Source organism: Chinchilla lanigera, unplaced genomic scaffold, assembly GCF_000276665.1.
Source record: "Chinchilla lanigera isolate Chin_1 unplaced genomic scaffold, ChiLan1.0 scaffold00014, whole genome shotgun sequence".
Taxonomy (NCBI): domain Eukaryota; kingdom Metazoa; phylum Chordata; class Mammalia; order Rodentia; family Chinchillidae; genus Chinchilla; species Chinchilla lanigera.
The window spans coordinates 11,808,262-11,823,577 of NW_004955415.1; the positions used below are offsets into that span (position 1 = coordinate 11,808,262).

Genomic DNA, 15,316 nt, shown 5'->3' on the forward strand with positions numbered 1-15,316 from the left:
AAAGTTTAACAAATACACTATGCACTTTGGGTCCAAGGGCAAAAACTAACCATTCAATTCTGCTTATACAATGATCAGTGAGTCAGCCTCCCCTGTATTATGCTCTATCATAGACACCGAACAGTTCTTCCTGGCAGCTTTTTTCCTTCATATTCTTCATCTGGCTTCTACTGCTGTAACATTTAACTGTAATGAAACCAGCAGCCACTGACAAAGGCTGTACCTGTAGGAAAGTATTTTTGTTCCCAATTCTATTGCCTTATATTTTCAGCACAATTAAAGACTCTCTCAATACTGTTCTAATTATTCTTTTAGTCTAATTTCCTCTTATCATTTAGAGGCTTGTCTCCCTTTTAAGCAGTGAACATTATCTGAGGCAGAATCCTATTCTACACGCTTTCCCTCACCTGTACATTCTTACTGCTTTGTGCATTCCCCATGTTCTGTCACCTCATTTTGATGTATCAAAGGTCTTTTTAATTCTGTAATCTTTATCTAATGATTCAAAGCATTTTTGTGTTCCTACACATCTTCAGGACAAAAGTTATTGCTCTAATGTTCTCAATACAATTTTTAGCACTGCGTATTTTATATAATACCTAGTCTAAAAAAGACACACACACACACACACAAAGTGAGATTTCTAACTTCACTGAAGCCCCTGGCGTATCTTCCATTTCTTCTCTGAATGCTGTGACACACCCAAACTGTACTACAGCCTCTTAACACTAAGGTCACAGAAGCAAAGGCTTCTTTCATACTTTAATGTGACTTAAACTGCAAATGCCCCTATCCTCTGCAAGACTCTGCCATAGGCATCTGGAATTTGTTTGCTCATTCTATTCTTTTAGGTACTTTCTTGGAAATAAGGACACTCTGTTAACATTAACAATTAGTCACTATTCCATGATGATGTTACCATTTTACATTTTCAATGTATTAGCCATTGTTTCTCAAATTATGGTGAAGAACCAGATTTCCCCCCAGTCTGTCAAAGATCAATACTTCTGCAAAATACAGTTAAATGAATACAGTTAAAAGACAAGAAGTCCAAGCCTAAATATGCTGAAATTCCTATAAAAGTTTCTCACCTTGGTTCTCCTTTTACCTTGTTATAGATTAGTATCACAAATATAACTTTTTTTGTCTTTGAGACGGGGTTTCCCTATGCAGTTCAAGCTGGCTTAAACTCACTTTGTAGTCTCAGCTACCCTCAAACTCACAGCAATCCTCCCGCCTCAGACTCCTGAGTACTGGGACTACAGATAAGCACCACCACGCCTGGCCAGATGTAATGATTTTGAGTACCAGTGTATTATTTTTCTTCATCTTTCCAATAACCCTAGCTATAGGGATAATAGCTGCTAGCTTTTATCATCATTTCTGAGAAAAACGAAGCCACTGGAGACCAGTTAAATTGACGAAAGGCTGAATTCCCTGTTCTTATCTAGATCACAACTGATAAATACAGGCATAGCCTCTGTGCCCACTCCAAAAGAGGGTGGCTTTCTGAAGAGCCACACTGAGGGAGGTTCTGAAGTCTGTGGCCTCAATGAGAAAGCATCTGAGGACTGATCAGATATATATGCCATGAAAACAACAGTGAGCCAGGCGTGGTGGCACACACTTGTAATCCCAGCACTTGGGAGGCTGAGGCAGGAGGATCACTGCAAGTTCGAGACCAGCCTTGGCTACAAAGTGAGCCCAAGGCCACCCTGAGTTGCACTGCATGACCCTGTCTCAAAGACCCCCTCCCCCCCAACATGACAGTGGCAGCTTAGATGCCCCATTATCTGTGATGTAGGATCTACATTCTCCCGCGTTCACAGTGAGAAATTATCTTGCCATTTCTTTTTCTGGACACCCGCCCTCCCCCTATCTGCCTGGTTTTACTTCCTTCCTTCATCTTAAACCATTCAGGCAGTGAAGTCTCCTCTGGTTTGACTAGAACTCCAAGGCCCTCAGCACCAATACACCTCACATCCTGGCCCTGCTTCCTTTCTTTCTCCTTAGCACTTACTCTCACCTAATGTCCCCAAGTATTTTGTTTGCCTGTCACCTCTACTAATATGTGTGTTTCATGAAGACAGAGTTTGCATCCCAAGAGCCTAGCATAGTAAATAACACAAAAGTATCTACTGAATGAATATTTTTAAATTTGGGAATTGAAGTCTTTGTCAAAGGAAGAGGAAAGGAGGTTTGGGTTCATAGAGTTACAACTTACCTGCAGTTACCTTACATGGAGAGACCCCATGGTAGGTCAATCTGCACAAGGTACAGAAGGCAAAATTGCAGCTGGAGCAGATGCCCATGGTGCAGCCAGGCTCCTGCATGACAGGCAGCTGGCAGCATGGGCGGGGGCAGTACACCACATCTGCCATCAGGTCCAAGGTGGACTGGAGGAGAAGGCGGTCATACCGGGCAAATAACTCTGCTTCCACAAGCTCTTTGACCTGCAGAGGTACAAAACATCATAGATCTAATGATTCCCTGACCAGTTCTGATCCTGAGGAGAGTCTTAGGATGCTGTTATAAACTAGATGGTCCAGAAATTAAAACCCCTATCTCACTTCAGAATCAAACCAAGTATGGAACATTCATGTCCATCCTGTGCCCTACCATTTTTTCTGAGTGAAGAGAAATCATCTTGAGTCACACATGAAATAGAAAATAGAGCCCAGGGGTTTAGATCAGTGGCACAGTATGAGGTCCTGAGTTCGATTCCCGCTGTAAAAGAAAAGATAGTGAATATATGTAACAAAGTTAATATACAGTTCATGTATAATATAGTTAATGTATATAAAAACTGCCTCTTTTTTTTGTTTTTTTCTGGTACTGGGAATCGAACTCACGACGTTGTGCTTGCCAGGCAGGCACTGTGCCGCTGAGCTAAATCTCCAACCCTTAAAACTTTCTTTATTTTTGAGACAGGCTCTCACTATGCAGTTCAAGCTGGACTTAGACTCATTATGTAGCCCAGGCTGGCCTCAAACTCTTCGTGATCCCTCCTGAGTGCTGGGATTACAGGTGTGTGCCACCACACCTGCTTAAAAACTTCCTTTTTAATGTTTATTATAACATTAAAAAGAGAAGGAAAAAACCCAGCAGGCAGAGGCAGGACCCTGAAGTGGTACTCGCATAGGTCTACACTAAACAAACTATATAAACTATATGGATTAAGGGGGTATAGTTTACTGTAAGCAAAATCATGCCTTGATAAAGCTGACTTAAACAAACAAAAACTGAAAACAAGTAGGCTGCACTTGTGCTAACGGATATACACAGTAACTCACCAAACTTCACAGTTACATTTTTATCACTCTTCCAAGACTACCAAAGGAGGCATTTGCACTTGCTTACATGATAAGGACCACGTTTTTGTTTTTTTTTTTTTTCCCTTTGGGCGATAGTGGGGATTCAACCTGGCGCCTTTGCACTGTGCTACATCTCCAGCATTTCTTATCTTTATCATTTTGAGACAGTCTTATGAAGTTACCCAGGCTGGGCTCAAACTTGTGATCCTCCTGCCTCAGCCTTCCAACGTGCTGGGACTGCAGATGTGCACCAGCAGGCTACAGTGCTACTGACAGATATGGTGAAACTTGTAGGCTGGCTCTAAGATCTTAGACTGCACTACGAACCCAATCAAGGAAGTTCCGGAGAAGATTCTCTCTTTGTGAAAGAGAATCAGGAGGCAATCCTTCACAGAGTAAATTACCTGACCAGGCGTGGCCACTGAAGTGCACTTTGGTTCTGGGCAGTTGAGACACTGAACTTGGCCATCTTTGATCTGGATTTCAAAGTAGTCCTTCAGGCAAGCTTTGCAGTACACATGCCTGCACTCCAAGAAGTACATGCACTCACCACCCAGCTTCTCACAGAAACAGATATTGCACAGAAATAATTTACTATTAAAACATTTCATCTGCTGAGCTTGATCGAAGTCCAAGATTTCCTGGATTAGGCTTGACAATGATTCCACATCCTGTACAGCTCTCTCATCCACTACTTCCTCTTGGTCTGTATCAGATCCAACGGCTCCTCCAAAATCTACCTCTGTGCTGGGAGAGGCTGGAGCTGTCCTCCTCTGCACTTTTTTCTGAGAACCCATCTTGAGCTCAAAAGGAGAGACAATATTCAGATACGCTAAGGTCTCTTCTTTAAGAAACTGCATCCAGGCAAAGAGGACCACGCTGCCTCGGTGCTCTTCCCACAGGTTGTCTAAGTGCTTGCAGAGAGCAGAGAGCTAGGAAAAAGCACACGAAGGTACCGTGAGTTTGGAAAGATAAAGCTCCGAACTCCTCATCTCCTTTTGAATCTTGTTAAATTAGCTCCTTACGCTTCTTAACATTCTATTGTATGACTCTAAACTGCTACAAAACATAACCAACATTCTCACCAAAGGACTTCATAAACTCCTCAACAACATACACCACAGAACACAAGTACCGCACAAACAGGAGAAATGGCAAAACTCCGTGAGACATAGAAATATTTACATGGAAGCCTTTGAACTGGAGGATGCTTTCTGTTCATTTGTTGTGTTGTGTTTTGTTTTGTTTTTTTAAAGACAGGTTCTTGTTAGGTAGTTTAGACTGGCCTTGAACTGACTATGTAGCCCAGGCTGTCCTCAAACTCATGTCGATCCTACTGTCTCAGCCTCCTGAGTGCTAGGATTGCAGGCATGTGCTACCACGCCTGGCTTGTCATTTGCTTTGTTTTCCTATCTTTGCTCTATTGCTCATGTTGTTTAAAGAGATCTACCTATTTATTTATTTTAGCTTTTTGAGACACGATCTCACTGCATAGTTCAGGCTGGACTTGAACTCACTATGTAGGCCAGGCTGGCCTTGAACTTGCAGCAATCCACCAGCTTCAGCCTCCCCAGTGCTAGGATTACAGGCATGTATCACGACACCTGGCCAAGATCTACCTGTAAGAGGAATTATATCTCTTCCTTGTGGAGTCCTAGCTCCACAGGTACCCTAGAATGATTAGCAAACATTTTAAAAATACCATCCAGGGCTAGGGATGTAGCTCAGTGGTAGAACACTTGTCTACTATGCATGAGGCCTAGGTTTGTTCCCCAGTACCACAAAAAACATACACACATACATATATACAAAAAAGAATCAATAAAATCTAGGAAAGGGAAATATTTCCAGTAAATAGTGCTGGGAAAATTGGATACCCACAACCAGAATAAATGAGATTATATCCTTTATTTTCCAGCAGTTACAAAAATCAATTCAAATTAAAGACTCAAATGTAAAACCTAGAACTATGTAACTCTAGAAGCGGAAATGCTTTGAGACACTGGAATGGGCAGGAACTTTTTGGACAAGATTCCAAAACCACAGCGAACACAAGCAAATATAAACAAGGACTGCATCAAATTAAAAAAGCTTCTGTGTGGCAAAAGCAGTGATGTAGTTCAGACACAACCTATAGAATGAGAGGAAATATTTGCAGCATATACATCTGACAAGGAGTTTGCTAACCAGACTATCTAAAAGACTTCCAGAGCTCAAAAGCAAAGAAAACATAAATAAATAAAGCAGAAAGGGGCTGGTATGTGTGGCTTAGTGACAAAGTACTTGCACAGCATTTCCAAGACCCTGTTCTTAGCCCCACCTTCACAAGGGGGTGCGGTTTACAGACCTACACAGACATTTCTCAAGACATACACATAGCCCACAGGTACATGAAGCAATGCTCAACCTCACTTATGGGGACGATGCGAATCGAAAACTGCAATGAGACATCGCCTCACTCCAGTAAGAGTGCTACAATCAAAAACACAAGCACTGGCAAGGCAAAGATTTAGAGAAAAGGGAAGGCTTCTACAGCATTGGAGGAAATGTAAAATTACTGTAGGTATTATGGAAAACAGTATAGAGGCTCCTCAAAAAATTAAAAATAGAACTACAGTATGATCTAGCCATTCCACTACTGGGTACATATCCACAGAAAATAAAATCACTAAGTCAGAGACATCTGCACTCCTATATTTACTGCAGCCAGAAATGGAAACAACCTGAATGTCTACTTAAGGATGAATGGAAAATGTAGTGCAGCAGAATACTATTCAGCCATAAGAAAGGACAAAATCCTGTCATTTATAGCATAACATGGGTGGAACGGAAGATCATTATGTTAAGTGAAATGAACCAGGCACAAAGAGAGTAAATATTGCAGCATGTCACTGATAAGAATGTCACAGACATTCAGAGTGGAAGGGGAACCACCGAAAGCTGGGAAGGGAAGAAGAGCGGAAGGTTGATCAGTGGGTACTGAGTCAGACAGGAGAAAGTAATTACGGCGTGCTACTGCCCAGTAAAGTGACCACAGATAACAATGATGTCCTGTATCAAAAAGTTAAAAGAAGGGGCTGGGGATTTAGCTCAGCAGCAAAGTGCCTGCCTGGCAAGCACAAGGTCCTGAGTTCGGTTCCCGGTACCGGAGAAAAACCAAAAAAAAAAAAAAAAAAAAAATTAAAAGAAAAAAAAGTAAAAGATTTTGAATGTTTCTACTGTAAAGAAATGATAAATGTGGGGAAGTATGTCTACAATGATTTAAATAGTAGACAACACACAGTGTATGTATTAAAGCATCACATACTCCATGTACCCTATAGATATGTATATTCTTTTGTTTTTATGAAGTTAAAAATTTAAATTTAAAAATTAAAATGCCATCCAAATTTTAAAATTCTTTCAATCCCATCAAAAAGCCAACTCATCTGAAGGAATCACGAGCAGAATTCAACCTGAGAGCACTTATTTTTCAGATATACAAGCTACTTTTTCACCATGCAATGAGGGCTATGTCAGATCCTGATGAGTATGATGGAGGCAGACGGATACTGAACCTGCACATACTTACAAGCCCTCAACATGCTTTGGTCACCATGCAGAAAGGTCACACTCCCCAAACTAAGTGACCGAAGTTTTTTGATATTTTCTCTTTAAAAGTGGTCGATTCAGCAGGGTGTGGTGGTGCGTGGCTGTAACCCCAGCTCTCTCGGAAGCTGAGCAACAAGGGTTAAGAGTTCAAGCCCAGCCTGGGGAATTTAGACCCTGTCTCAAAATTTTAAAGAAAGGGGAGTTATAGCTCAGTGCAAAGGCCCAGATTTTAATACCCAGTACCATAAAAATAAATAAGTGAACAACACAAATGGAAGAGGTCTTTTTGATTTGAAAGGTAAATGTAAGAGGATTTTCCATTAGAAATGTAGAATATTTGTAACAGAGCTCAGGAATTATAAGCTGCTTTTCTGTTTTAGGTAAACAACCAAAAATAAGTCTTCCAGATGGCAAAGAAATTTGTAAATTTAAACAACAAGTGAAAGAAGACCACATTTTCTAGTTCTTGCTCTGCACAGTGCTACTGACTAAAACCTGGCATAGGCACTAACTCAGACCTACTAACACGACTAACAACGAATGCGTGAATTTCACATTCACGTAAGGAGGCATATCAACCATGCTTCTGAGAAACCTGCTAAAATCTGTAAAATGTAACAAATACTTTTTTTTTTGTACCAGGAATTGAACTCAGGACCTTGCGCTTGCCAGGCAGGCGCTGGTGCCACTGAGCTACATCCCTGGCCCAATGTAAGAAAAACTTAAAAGAGAACTTTTGCGAGCTATGTGAACCATGCTATGTGAACCACCAGGTCCAACAAGAAGCCGTTCTCCTCCATCCTCTTCTCCTGCCCCTTCTCCAGAGGCAGCAGGGACACACGCAAATGTTACAGGGGGAGGGCAAGAGAGAGGAAAAGAGCAAGCGCGATCCCGAGTGTGCATGCATACCAGGAGAGGAACAATGGCAAACACCAGGAAACCAAATCCACACCCTAATCTTATCTACCCACCCCAACTCAGTGAATGACAGGTCCTTGTGTCGGTTTCACTACCAACAGGGGCAATTCACAACACCATGGAGTCCGGAGGCAGTAACAAAAAGCGAGAAACAAAAGAAAAGAACATAAAAGACAAATTAAAATGTCAATTCTGTGCATAATTTTAGCTGTAAAACATAAAATAATGAACAACCCTCCTCCTCCATAGGAACCCCCAAAGGTCAGCCTTAGGTAGATTCTACAATCTCGAACTGTAACCACACATCCAGTTAACCTGAGCTGCATTTGTTATTTACATATGCATGCACACACATATGGTAAAGTACCAAGACTCTCAGAGAAATGGGACTATAAACAGCTAAATGCTTTAGTCAATGGTCAGTGACCAAAGTGTCAGTCTCAGCAGGATGCAGTGGTGCACATCTGTAATGCCAGCTACTTGGGAGGCTAAGACACAAATTCAAGGCCAGCCGGGGCAAATCTGTGAAACCCTGTCTCAAAATTTTAAAAGCTGAGTGATGGAACACTTGGCTAGCACATGTGAGGTCCTGGGGTAAATCCGCAATGCTAGCGAAAAAAGAAAACCTCAAACAGTCTTGCTATTCCTGGGCCAAGTAATGAACTATCCTGCACCTGTTACAGAGATACCACAATGTAGAGTAATGTTCCTTTTTATTCTACATGTATTATCTTTTTTTTAAAGTTTTTTTTTTCCTAAAACATAATCTCAATTATGGGAAAACATGCTCATTTAAAAGATTAGTGAGTGGGGGAATAAAAACCAAAAGGAAAAAATGTGCTATTCCTTGGGGTCAGTCACTCAAGACAACTTCTGTCTTAGTATCCTCAGCCTATCAATCTTCATCATGACTTCTGGAAAAGTAGCAGCTATCGATCCATTACATCCCAGAATACTTCTTATTAGCTTCAAGTCCTATTTATGTCTCAATCAAGAGTTGAAGTTGAAGAGAGACAGCTGAAGGCTCCAAGTATGAATAAAGAGATAGAAATGCTCATTACTGATTTGACCAGTATGTGCTATATATACTTGTTGAAATCACACTGTACTCCATAAATATTCATAATTACTACATGCAATTAAAAAAATGGTTGAGAGTGTTACTAGAACCTAGTACATAACCTACAAGAAATGAAGGCTTTCAATACAAGGTCACCAATCTTATTTTTTTTTTGGTTTTTGGTTTTTGAGACAGGGTCTCACTACGCAGTTCAGGCTGGCCTTAGACTCACTATGCAGCCCGGTCTGGCCTCGAACTCACAGTGATCCTCCTGCCTCTGCCTCCCAAGTGCTGGGATTACAGGCGTGAGCCACCACACCCGGCCGAAGGTCATAGATCTTAATGAAATATCTATAAGAACTATACACACCTGTGTGTACATTTAATTCTAAGTGAGAATAACAATTATTTGTTACTAATATGTGGGTTTTTATGAAGAAAAGTACTTATATTTACTCAGGAAATCTTATTATAGCTACATTAGCTCTATTTTCAGTCCTAATTACAATTAAATCTCTTATTTAACGAATGGACAAGAAATTAAGGGGAAAAAGTATCAACATCTAAGGAAAATGAGGAAGATCTCACAGTCTCCACTACAGCAGAGATTAAATAGGAAAACAGTAAGACAAGAAACAATGTACTTTTTTTTTTTGGTTTTTCTCCGGTACCAGGAACCGAACTCATGACCTCGCGCTTGCCAGGTAGGCGCTTTGCCGCTGAGCTAAATCCCCAGCCCCAGAAACAATGTACTTGATTGAAAATTACTATTACAATTCATAAATCCATCATAATGATTAATCATTCATTTACTGCCATTCCTTCTAAATCAACATTTTCAATTCATTAACATTAAGATTCATAAAGGCAAGGGGGAAAATTATGAAATCAAAGTCGTTTGTTTTTCATGCAGTGAATTCAGGATCATCAAGGTAGTCTTCCATTAAAGGTGATTTTGTAAATTTCTAAAAACGGAGAGGAGAAATTAAGTTTTGGGTCTACCTGAGTTGGTGACAGCCATTTGCCACTAAGTGTGAATGAAGGTGGGGAGGAGGATGGATAATCTGGTGGCAGTTCAAAGTTCAGCACAAGTGGAGGCAGAAAGCAAATGGTGTATTCAAAGCCACCATTCTGGAGACACTCATTTGAATTGCCTGAACCGAAAACAAAGGTTAGAAAGGATCAGTTGGTCAACACCTGAGTGTCCATTATTGATGAGCAATGCTCCCAAAAAAGACTTCCTGCTTTAGGTGAGGGGATAAAACCCTCCCCCAAAGCACTTTCTAATCCCTAATTTTAACTTCCTAGCCACCACCTTAAGGAAAAAAAAAAACCTAATCCTGGAAAAATCTACACGGCACCATGAAATGTATAATGAAGACACACAGCGTATTCTTGTATACACTTCTCAGGATAATTCCTGACACTAATGATTACGTAACATAAAATGTTTATTTCATCGTTGGTTTATAGTAGGTGATTAAAAGACACAGCCTAGAAAAAAGAACACATCTCTATCAAATAACCAACCATAACTTACTTAGACCAGCATGGGCCAACTACCCATGAATCACAGCGAGGGATGTTCCTACCAGCACAATCTTAGGCTTGAGGACAAGATACAGCACACACTTTCACATTGGCCTCATTTAAATGACTATGTTCTTTACTCAATGCCTCTAGGGTAGAAACATTGTGGAAAAAGGGCGTATCAAAGTCTTCTGTGAATGTATCAAAAGCAGTTTTATTTTTACTGAAGCAAAAGGTCACAGGGTAATAGCATGTGCCACTTGTTTATGGCAGCTGAAATGATTCTAGAAATCAAATAGTATTAACAACCACCATTGTACTTTGAAGTGGTCCAAGTGTTTTCACAGGTGTATTTCATTTTGTTTGATTATCCTCTCTTAACTATGGATGACTCCTAGCTGATAAACTCTCTTGGAAGACAGGATGCATAAAATATGCAGGCAATCCAAGTGCAGTGGCGCATGCCTGTAATCTCGGCACTGGAAGTTGAGGCAGGAGAATCACCATGAGTTCAAGACAAGCCTGAACTACATAGCAAGACCCTGTCTCCAAAAAAAAAAAAAAAAAGAGGAAAAAAAAAGGCAAGGAAATACCCCAATTCAGTGATTTAAAAGGAATTAAACTGCAAACTATTTACCTCTCATTCTAATTTTTTTAAAAAGCAAACATGGGTAAAGTCTGCAATAATACCATCTATCACTAATGCCTATAAACACAAAAAGGCACACAGTTCAGAGTACACCAAAAAATTGAAAATATTTATTAAGGAAAAATCTATGTAAGAGAATATTATCAACTAACCGCTTACAAATATCTTGAAATTTTGTGGCAAATCCAAATAGATCCTGGTTTCTCCACCTTGGACAGATTCTGCTTTTCTAAATTCATCTCCATCATAAATACTTGCCAGTGCCAGCAATTCATCCTCCTGAGCTTCTCGGTCTTCTGACGACATTTACTTTTCTGAGGAATTGAAAATAATCATTCAAATCAGTTAAAAATAGAAAAATGCAGTTTTGGGGCAAGTTTAATGGTACATAAAACAAACGTTCCTCACAAACAACTACAAGGGATTATTATTCTCAAGTTTCTGCTAAACCAAAACCAAGAGCCATGCCCACCATTCTATTAGATTTGCAGCAGAAATGGTCTTTTTCGATTTTTTTTGTTTGTTTGTTTGTTTGTTTGTTTGTTTTTCCCGGTACTGGGGATCGAACTCACAACCTTGCGCTTGCTGGGTAGGCACTGTGCTGCTGAGCTAAATCCCCAGCCCAGTCTTTTTCAAAAAAGGGTGGGGGCTGGGGATTTAGCTCAGCGGCAAAGCGCCTGCCTGGCAAGCGCAAGGTCGTGAGTTCAGTTCCCGGTACCGGAGAAAAAACAAAAACAAAAACAAACAAACAAAAAAAGGGTGGTTGTGGTGCTTTTGCTGATTTTATCAACTAAACATTGTGATTCATTTGGAAAAAAAGTACAATTCAAAACAACTGAAAGATATCAAATCACAAACTGTTTTGACTTGTCCACTGGACTTGGAAAAGTAGCTTATTTAAAAAAAATTGGAAATAATTTGATGTGCATCTTAAATTTTTGTGGGCGGGGAGGATGGGACGGGACAGGACACTATGTTGTGGAAGGATGTTTAACAGCATCCCCTGGCTTGTGCTCACCAGATGCCAACTGTGGCCCTTCCCAAAGAGTTGTAACACTAAATAATAAGTCTAGATGGGCACCAGAACTGTTTCCAATTGAGAAAACCCTGTTTTGGAGGAAGTTACAGACAAGGTTCCATATAAGAAAGTAAGACAACTAAGCAAGCAACAAAGTAATGTTAGGGGCTGGGGATTTAGCTCAGCGGCACAGAGCCTGCCTCGAAAGCACAAGGTCGTTGGTTCGATTCCTGGTACCAGAAGAAAAACAAAAACAAAGTAATATTAAAATTTTGAAAAAACATCTAATTTTGTCAAATGTAAAAGCCATTAATTTTGAGTTACTATTATTTTAGGTAACATAATCAAAACATTCTACAATTAAAGCATAAATCAATGATTTTTCAGTTGCGATGACAGAAAGATAGGGCACAATTACAGATAATTTCAAAGGGAAAAATATGCAACGAAAAATCCATAGAAATCAATTTTAAAAATTACGACTCTGTTAACTAAAACAGAGTTGGGCATAATTGTAGTTGCTCCCTTCTCAGCTACAAACTTTTTAAAAAACTTGAAATGCACAAAATTGAAAGGTCAGGATGTAAAATAGTTTTCTCATCATAAAAGGTAACAAAAGTTAAACAAATCCGTGTAAAATGATTCCATTTTCTGAAAACTATGTCTCCCCCAGCAATGTCAATGACTCTGCTTCAGCTGCATCCCTAAGGCACAGGGACATGTTCTATTTGAGGTCAGTCAGTACCTGTTAATAGCAACCAGAAGGAAAGGATATTAACACTGCAGTCTGTATTTCAGTTCCGTTTGTAATTTGTGCAAATCCCATTCATTCTCCAGCCAGTGGAGCTGAGACTGCTGAAGATGGATAGGACGCCAAGATGTGGGACTCATATTAGATACACTATGAAAATCCTGCCATCTGCAGAAAAGAAAGGTGAAAGATGGTGTTAGAAATATGAAATTTAAATTCCATTATTACCATGTAAGTCAAACACATTCTAATATACAGCCAACCCTTATCTACAGCTGCATATGGGTATAACTCTTAGGACAGAATGAGTTATGTGGTTGAAGGGGCAAACAGCATGTTCCCTGCCATGGCAGGGGCCTTATCTGACTGCCCTCAGCCTGAGGAGGAACACCAAGGTCATGTGCGAAGACAGGATACTACACCCCACAACAAACATCTTACAGTTTGTTTTTTTCTTTTCTCCTTCTTGTACTGTTTCATTGCCCATATGTTTCCAGTTTTCTCTATCATAACTATTAATTAACCTTCCCAGAGATACTCAAGGTTAGATTAACTTGGATAGAAGTTTTTACTTTTTCTTTCTTTCTTTTTTTTTTTTTTTTTTTTGGGTAGGGCTGGGGATTGAACTCAGGGTCTCACGTATGCTAGGCAAGCTATATCCCCAGACCAGAAAAATATTTTTAAACAAAACAAGAGCACACACACTTCTAAGTTTTAAAAACACAAACTTTTAACTTTTACTCCAAATGTTTTTGAACCAGACTTCTGTTATTCTGTTTTTTTGAGAAAGCATCTCCCATGTAGTTCATGCTGGCCTTGAGCTCATTATGTAGCCCAGGCTGGCCTAGAATTTGTGGTGATCCTCCTGCCTCAGCCTTCCAAATGCTGGGATTACAGGCGTGTACCGCCACCACATCCAGCTAGAACCAGACTTCTAAACTGGGGTTCATGAGGGAAGGGACACGTGGTCCACATATAGGTCATGTAAAGATCCATGAATATCTTAAAATTAAATGAAAATATTACATGAAACTGTAATATTTAAACTAGACTCTCAGATAAATGACTCCGAAATAAGCTAAGAATGGTATTCAAAACCAATTTACATTTATCAAACACCCTGTACTCTATTAGATCCTTTCACATTCATTACCTTACCTCGGTCTTCAACCAGTACTTTACCCTGATCCTCAACAGTTTCACCAGGTAGTAGTAGCATGCGGTGATGATAACAGGATGAAGCTTTTTGCATCTTTTAAAAACACTTACACAAAGTATAAGACATGCATTTGTAGAACTTACGGTTTCAGGTTAGCCATCTCTACCTTCCCGACACAACAGGGTCTCCTGAGGCTTTTTAAAATCCCAATTCCCAGGCCACACCCCAGGGCAATTAAGTCAGGCCTGTAGTTTTCAGGGCTCACAGGTGAAGCCAGGGCTGAGAACCTGTACTCAAGCCAGGTTTCTCTTCAGCAGTTCCTCACGATGGGGAGCACATCAGGTTCTGAAGGTGCCGGAGGGCCCCAGTGGCTGACCTCCATTTCCTTCTGATTCAACCCATTCAGTCTCTGAAGCTCACCTCCAACGCTCTTACTACTTAGCACTTTCCACTTAGACGTATCTTTCTTTAACTTCCCTACGACATTATCACATCCCACGCACGGCATGACGGTAGTTTATGAACTTACAGTTCCTTTCCTACTAACCCGCATCCATCCCTCAGACAAGGACCAAGTGTCAACTGTGCATCATTCTTAGCTAGCAGTAACGCGTGCTAGACACTGGAAACATTGTAACAAACTGTGCTGAAATTCCAGCGTGCTAGAGCCGAGGGCCAGGAGCAGAGAGTTCGGTGCGCAACCAGAAAGAGAACGTTGCGTGCGTCAGGACAAGAGCATTAACAACAGTAACCACTGGCGAGGTGGTAACTGCTGCGTCAGGCTCCGTGCTAAGCTCTTTCAATGCAGTAACTGTTGCTAGATTCCTACAACCACACGACACAGGTTGTGTCCGTTACAGAAATGAGAGAAATGAGTCTGGGTCCCCTTTCTGGCTCAAGGTCACACAGTTAAAATGTAGCTAAATCTGGATTTACAACGCCCGGTCTGTTTATCTCTAACACTGAGCCAAGAGTGAACTCCGGCATCGTCAGACACGCGATCGAGTTCAATGTTAAGTTTGTAGCAAAGCGGAAACCGCTTCCGCAGGGAGGGAAGCCCCGCCTCCAGCCGAGCCGGGCCTCCCCGCTCTCCCAGGCCGCACCGTGCGGGCCCGGGCCGCCGCCGCCGGGGCCGCCGCCGCCGCCGCGTTCCCCAGCGCTCGCCATGGCCGAAGAGCTCTCCGCGGCCACGTCCTACACCGAAGACGACTTCTACTGTCCCGTCTGCCAGGAGGTGCTGAAGACGCCCGTGCGGACCGCGGCCTGTCAGCACGTGTGAGTAGCCGCCCCTCCCCGCGCGGCGCGGCCCGGCCGCCCCCGTCCGGC

At 41.3% G+C, this 15,316-nt stretch overlaps 1 protein-coding gene across 1 annotated transcript in view; it reads right to left on the minus strand.

The window, feature by feature from the left end:
* Rnf14 (ring finger protein 14) overlaps positions 1-15,316 on the minus strand; it is a gene marked incomplete in the record, with an annotated part of 29,650 nt that overhangs the window by 10,975 nt on the left and 3,359 nt on the right. Inside the window, 5 exon segments of the mRNA XM_013512340.1 lie at positions 2,225-2,453; positions 3,719-4,246; positions 9,886-10,037; positions 11,215-11,376; positions 12,826-12,999. Of these exon segments, the coding sequence (XP_013367794.1) occupies positions 2,225-2,453; positions 3,719-4,246; positions 9,886-10,037; positions 11,215-11,368 (1,063 nt within the window).